This window comes from Pyrus communis, chromosome 9 (genome assembly GCF_041283825.1).
Source record: "Pyrus communis isolate YQ-2024b chromosome 9, ASM4128382v1, whole genome shotgun sequence".
Lineage (NCBI taxonomy): Eukaryota > Viridiplantae > Streptophyta > Magnoliopsida > Rosales > Rosaceae > Pyrus > Pyrus communis.
The window spans coordinates 4,190,924-4,197,374 of NC_142573.1; the positions used below are offsets into that span (position 1 = coordinate 4,190,924).

A 6,451-nucleotide genomic window follows, 5' to 3' on the forward strand; every position below is an offset into this window, starting at 1 on the left:
ACAAACACACCACAATTTCTTGCTTGCAGAACATCAAAAATCGTTTTTTTCTTCTCGGGAACTTAATTATTCCGAGATTGAAAGAATGTGTTGTGACAAAATTTAACCTTTACACTTTCAACGGATGTTTTCCGCGATGATGAAGTTCAAAAAGAAATGCAGAAAAAAAGAAGAAAATGTGCTAATGAGATACAAAAGAGCGAAATAAGAACGCACCAAGAACTTTCGTGGAAGAAAGAAGAAATATATATCCTTCCTTTTGTGTATTCTACATATAAAGAACAAATATACATCTTCTTCGTCATTAATTTGCAAGCTTATAGTTTTCACTAGCAATTATGAGCTCATTTGAAAGTACTTTTAAAATGACTGAGAGTGCTTTTGATAAAAATGTTTTAGAAACTAATCATTAGTAAAAATCCAATTGGATCCTAGAAATGTTGTACTTTTATGCGCAAACGGAAGCGAATTTTAACAAACTACCAATATCAACGTCAAGGAATTTCACTAAACAAATAGAGATTACAAAAGAGTGTTTAAACTCTCACAACCCAAATCTCACAAATTGACTCTCACCAAATTGCCACACAAAATACACTAACCTTAAGGTCCTATTTATAGTGCATAGGACTTAGGTTACAATAAGAATCCTAATAGGAAGTAAATACAAATCCTAATCAAATAGGTAATTAACAAAATCTCTCTACCAAGGAAAACAATTAAGAAGTCAAAATCCAAACCCAAATAGGACACCAAAACCAAATAGGTAACACAAATCTAATTCTTTGCATCATCCTAATTTTGAGCTGTAAAACCCAACAAGAAAAGCACTTTAGGTACTTCATGCAAGAAGCACATATCTGATGTTTCTTTCAAAAAAACAGTTTTACCAAAAACGTTTTTAGTCATTTTAAAAGCACTTTCAAAGAGCCTAATAATCCGCAGTACCCTTTGTGTAGGACTTGACGCCGCCATCAAATTCATTAGCGCTGATATCGCATCACTTCTTTTTGGTACTCCTTTCACCAGTTTTCTTCTCTGGTTTGCTTGTGCTCTTGTGCCTAGATTGCTTGCTGTTATCACGCTTGAAGCGCGCAGTGCCTTTAGTCTCTTTACTGCGCGGACGCGCGAGATCATGGTGGCGACTTGGGCCGGAAGAAGCATCAGAAGCCATTGAATCATCACTCTCATTGTCATCTTTGCCAACTTTTTTCCTGGTGAGATATGCGATATAATGATGGTTTTTGTAACCGACATCTTCAATATTGCTGCATTCGGCATCATCTTCTTGCGTGGGAGAATCAATGTATGTTGTCCACCCTGATTCACTGCTGCTGCATCCTTCCGTCCCATAAAAATTTCTGTAGGGATCCATTGTAAAAGTGGGGGCGAGAGAGCGCGCGCGCGAGAGAGAGAGAGAGAGAGAGAGAGAGAGAGAGAGAGAGAGAGAGAGGAAGAAAGGGGTTTTTGTTGTTGGGTTGTTGGGGTCGCATGCACCTACGAAAATGCTATTACTATAAATATTCAAAATAAACAAGAAAGAAGACAACTTTCGTGGACTTTAATTAAATGAATAATATTTTGGTACTCACTAATGTGGAATTACTTTTTAGTTTTGTTCAATAATAAATTAACACGTATTTTATTGTTTTAAAAAAAATGAACATGTCATTAATTTTTCTTGGGTTGTAAAAGGTAAGTAACGCGTGACATTTTTAGTTGAGCTAAATCAGAAAGTGAGTTCATAAAATACTTAGTGAGTACCTAAGTATTATCTTTGGTAAGAGGAAACAGTTATTAGCACTTCAAAAATCTCATTCTGCACTCTCACAAGTGTATTTTTCTTTCTAATTACAGAAAGTTTAAAGTACAAAATGAAATTTTTAGAGTGTTAATAGCAATTTTCTTTTTAAAATTTTAAATTGGATTGAAGTTCAAAAATGGTAGACTTTCAGGACTAAAAATCTGTGCAGAAGTGGCATGAATCTTCAATTAAGGAAATGTAGTATAAAATGGGGCTGGTCTAATGGTCTGTGAAAAATATGATCGTTATTTTTCACCTTATAATTGTTTGCAATTAAACAAAATGTGGCATGCACCTACGAAAAAGCTATTACTATAAAAACTCAAAATGAACAAGAAACAAGACAACATTCGTGGACTTTAATTAAATGAATAATATTTTGGTACTCGGTGGAATCACTTTTTAGTTTTGTTCAATAATAAATTAGCACGTATTTTATTGTTTTAAAAAATAATGAACATGTCATTAATTTTTCTTCGGTTTTAAAAAGTAAGTAACACGTGACATTTTTAGTTGAGCTAAATCACAAAGTGAGTTCATAAAATACTTAGTGAGTACCTAAGTATTATCTTTTGTAAGAGGAAACAATTATTAACACTCCAAAAATCTCATTCTGCACTCTCACAAGTGTATTTTTCTTTCTAATTATAAAAAGTTTAAAATGTAAAATGAAATTTTTAGAGTGTCAATATCAATTTTCTTTTTAAAATTTTAAATTGGATTGAAGTTCAAAAATGGTAGACTTTCAGGACTAAAAATATGTGCAGAAGTGGCATGTATCTTCCAATTCAGGAAATGTAGTATAAAATGGGGTTGGTCTTATGGTCTGTGAAAAATATGATCTTTATTTTTCACGTTATAATTGTATATAATTAACAAAACTGCCGACCATTAGACTTTTAGACTTTTAGTGCAAAATACAGATGTTCTCATTTTTTTTTACAAGGAAAGAGAAATAGTGTAAAATCTAAAACACTTTCTAGTATCTACGTAAATTCTGTCTTGTCTAAGGGAAAACATTACATTCCAGCACATACTCCTGAAGCTTGAAGAGTATATGAGACCCATGCATGTTCATGACTGTTAGAACTGAACCTTTAAATCTGTGACTTGTCAGCTTTCTATGAACATGGGAGAAAAATGCAGAGAACCGAACTGGGGATTGGGATTTTAGAACAAGATTTTGAGACTTTTCAACTTTTTTTTATGCTTTTGTTCTGTCCTTGCTTTGTTTGATGTTGTCTATCTTTCTTAGAAGAGCTAGACATGATTTTATGCTTGTAAATCCCAGTTTGAATACTAAAACTTAAAAGTCACAATCATATGCATGACTCATAGAACCAAAAAAACGTTTTAACTACTGCAAAAGGTTTATAGCTCAGTTAGTTAAGAGCACTCAACTTTATGCCTAAGGTCCTAAGTTCGATTTATCTTTCTCACAATGTCCGTTGTATAAAAACTAAATGTCAAAAAGTTGAAAACGATAAGTTTAAAGCAAAGTAACAAAATCGATGATAAATGTATGAATGGATATAATTGGTGATAAGACAAATTTTCCAAATGCGAATCATTTTTGAATTTTGGGTTGTTTCCCACTAACATTTTAATGTCATAACACAGTAGCACTTTAACTCACATGATACATCGTTTACACGTTTCCTCAGTGATTTCGTGGCTGCGAATGTCAAAACACAAGCAACAAAATCTGGGATGACTTAAGTACCAAAATCTTATGAGGTAAAACGTGATTAGGTAGGATTGATTTAGGAGCTTCCACCCGATTATGAGCCCAATATCGAATTTGGGCTCATATTTTATCCAAATCCATATTAGCTCTCATTAATTTGAAAATTTGCCCTAATGAGTTTGAGCTAAATACTCATTTTCTTTTAGGGGGTATCCACACACCCCTTTTAACTTCTCACACATTCTTGTTAATTTCTATCCATTGATCTTCTTCAATTCATCCGATCCGACGATTAAAAACAAAAAAAGTGTGGGAGAAGTAAAAAGGGGTGTGTGGATATCACACCCCTTCTTTTATGGTTTTATTTGGTTTTTTTCAAGGGTTGTCATCCGTTATTTCTCGAAGGTATTGTTATTAGCACAAGTACACTCGTTCTGCCATGATGACAAAGGGCAATAGAAGGCTAAGGCAGTTACTATTAACGCTCAACAGTAATTGCTTTAGTAAATTTCACCCACTCAAAAATTGTCACAATAGCATCACGTCAGCCTTGCATTATATGTGTAATATCCTGAAAAATTTTAAATATATGATTATGTTGAAAATTTTTTTTATCGAAAAGTGAAATGACGAAAATATCCCTTGTTGACTTGACGTAATTATACGAGGACGTATTTTATCCTCATATATATTCTTGGCATATTTGAATAAAGGACGACCCTACGAACGTATAGGCGAAAACCATTCTTAATTCCGAGTTAAAACGGAGAAGTTACGAGCCTCAGAAGTAATGAAACTTTTTAGACATGTGGACTTACTATTAGTAGTAAGTTTCCAAAGTCTATCTGCCTAAAATTAGCAGGTTCCCATGTATAGAAACCGGGTTCAGAGGCCCAGGGAGTCCAGAAAAACCCCATTTGACCTCCCGCGACCTCCCATTTTCCGAGGTCGATTCCGGTCAACTCCGATGGAGTTTTTCAACGCCACCACAACCATCTTGAAGCTCGTTTTTCAACGCCACCACAACCATCTTGAAGCTCTTACTCCCCTCTACAAAATCCAACCAAGAACCACCTTAATTAACCGCCGTATGTGACGGTGTGAGGCCATAAAAACAGATGAAAACCAATAGTGCTCCGACCACCCTTTTCATTTCTCCGGTGAATCGGCAAAGCGATGGCCAATGCCACCACTTGGGTTTTGTAGCCCATCATCCCAGGAGTAAATCCCAACTAGCTTTGATCCCGTTGGACCACCGTGGGCGACGAATCAACACCAAGAAGCTTTAGGCACCCACCGGCTTTATCAACGGAATTGACTCTCTTCCGTCCACTTTTGGACATCGTGATAGGTATAAAAGTTGTTTCTCTTGTTGAGCTCTATCTTCCTGTGAATTTTGGTAGAATTTGGAGTTAGACGAAATAGTGGGTTTTTGGTTGCCAGAAACCACCATGCGCAAAGGCGTGTGGAGGAGAACTTTTTTTCATGAATTTTGGACAGCGGAACATCTTTGATGTCCTGAGCCCATATCCAAGGTCGGTTCGTTGAAATTTGATTATATTCAAATTTTTCGGATAAGTGTACCGTCGTACGATTTTTCGTAATTGACGACCATTTAACCGTTGGATCGTCACCAAACTTTGAGACATTATAGTACATAATATTTGAGGACTTTAGGAACTTACGGATCGGGAATCCACTATTGGATCTTCCCAAATTGGATTTACAAGTTAGTAAATTAAAACGTCGACTGCCGCTCGAATGTTGTGATTAGTGGAGATTCGACTGTTGGATCTTAATGAAATTTTAGTATGTTGTTCTAGAAGCGTAAGGTGAATTACGAATAACTTGATTCCTTCGTTTAGGGTACGTAGTTAGTCTAACCAGGATGTTAGATGTAACCCTAATATGATCAAATTGAATTTTTAGTGATTAATAGTACATCGATTAACTATGATAAATTTCGAACCTACCTTAGTAATTAGCTTCCGAATTAAAATTTTCGAGATGTTACAATCCGTCTCCAAGCAGCTCTTTGAGTTCGGGCTTAAAGTGGCCCACCGCTTGCATGGTCAAGATTCAGCCAATGGAGGTTTTTTTCCCAATGGGGGATTCTGGCCTTTGGCCTTGTCAATTCATCAAACAGTGGAAGTGCTCTTAGGGCTGGTTTGGTATTGATGTGCTTTGAAAAAAAACTGCTTCTGCTGTGCTGTGAGAATAAGCAGCTGTGAAATAAAGCAGCAGAGTGTTTGGTAAACTTTTTTGTAAAAGTGCTTTTGAAGAAAAAAAAGCAGTATTAGAGTGTTTGGTAAACTTTTATGTAAAACAGATGTGAAAAAAAGCCGGTTTTTCAAAGCTAGGTTTTGCAGCTTCTTGTTTTTGGCTTTTTTTCATCCAAAACTGTGAAAAAAAGCTGAAGCTGAGTGTTTACCAAACACAAAAACAGCTCCCAGCTTTTTTTGATAGCAGCTTTTTTCAGAATCACCTCAGTACCAAACCAGGTCTTAGTCATAGCACTCCGAAAATGTAAGCGTGCACTTTTTATATGAAAACATAAAAGAGAAATAATGCATAGATGAGTGCATGATGATATTTTTAGAGTGTTAATAATAAATCTCTTTATTTAATAAACATCTTTTTGTTTGAAGAAAAAAAATAGCATATAAAGGGAAGTTTTAATCAGAGAGTGTATAAAGGGATTGAAGCGTGAACATATACACCTATATGTATATATGCCTAATAATGGTATATTTGCACTAAATGGTGAATGGATTAGATTGAGCTACACAATAAACTTGTCATAGTAAATTGATATCGAACTCGTCATCTATATACGTTGAATTTAATATCTCTCACTTATAACTGGAGAAGAATGTTACTAAACCGTAATATTAAGTGAATACTAAAAATGAATATGTACTCAAATATATAATTAAAAAATCTCAGAAAACCTAAAAATG

At 35.0% G+C, this 6,451-nt stretch overlaps 1 protein-coding gene across 1 annotated transcript; it reads right to left on the minus strand.

Moving 5' to 3' along the window:
* Window positions 1–834: 834 nt before the first annotated feature.
* LOC137739394 (protein SOB FIVE-LIKE 3-like) lies at window positions 835–1,452 on the minus strand. The gene has a single exon (XM_068478963.2). The coding sequence runs from the start codon at window positions 1,373–1,375 to the stop codon at window positions 1,001–1,003; it is 375 nt and encodes a 124-aa protein (XP_068335064.2). The 5' UTR covers window positions 1,376–1,452; the 3' UTR covers window positions 835–1,000.
* Between the last annotated feature and the right edge of the window lie 4,999 nt (window positions 1,453–6,451).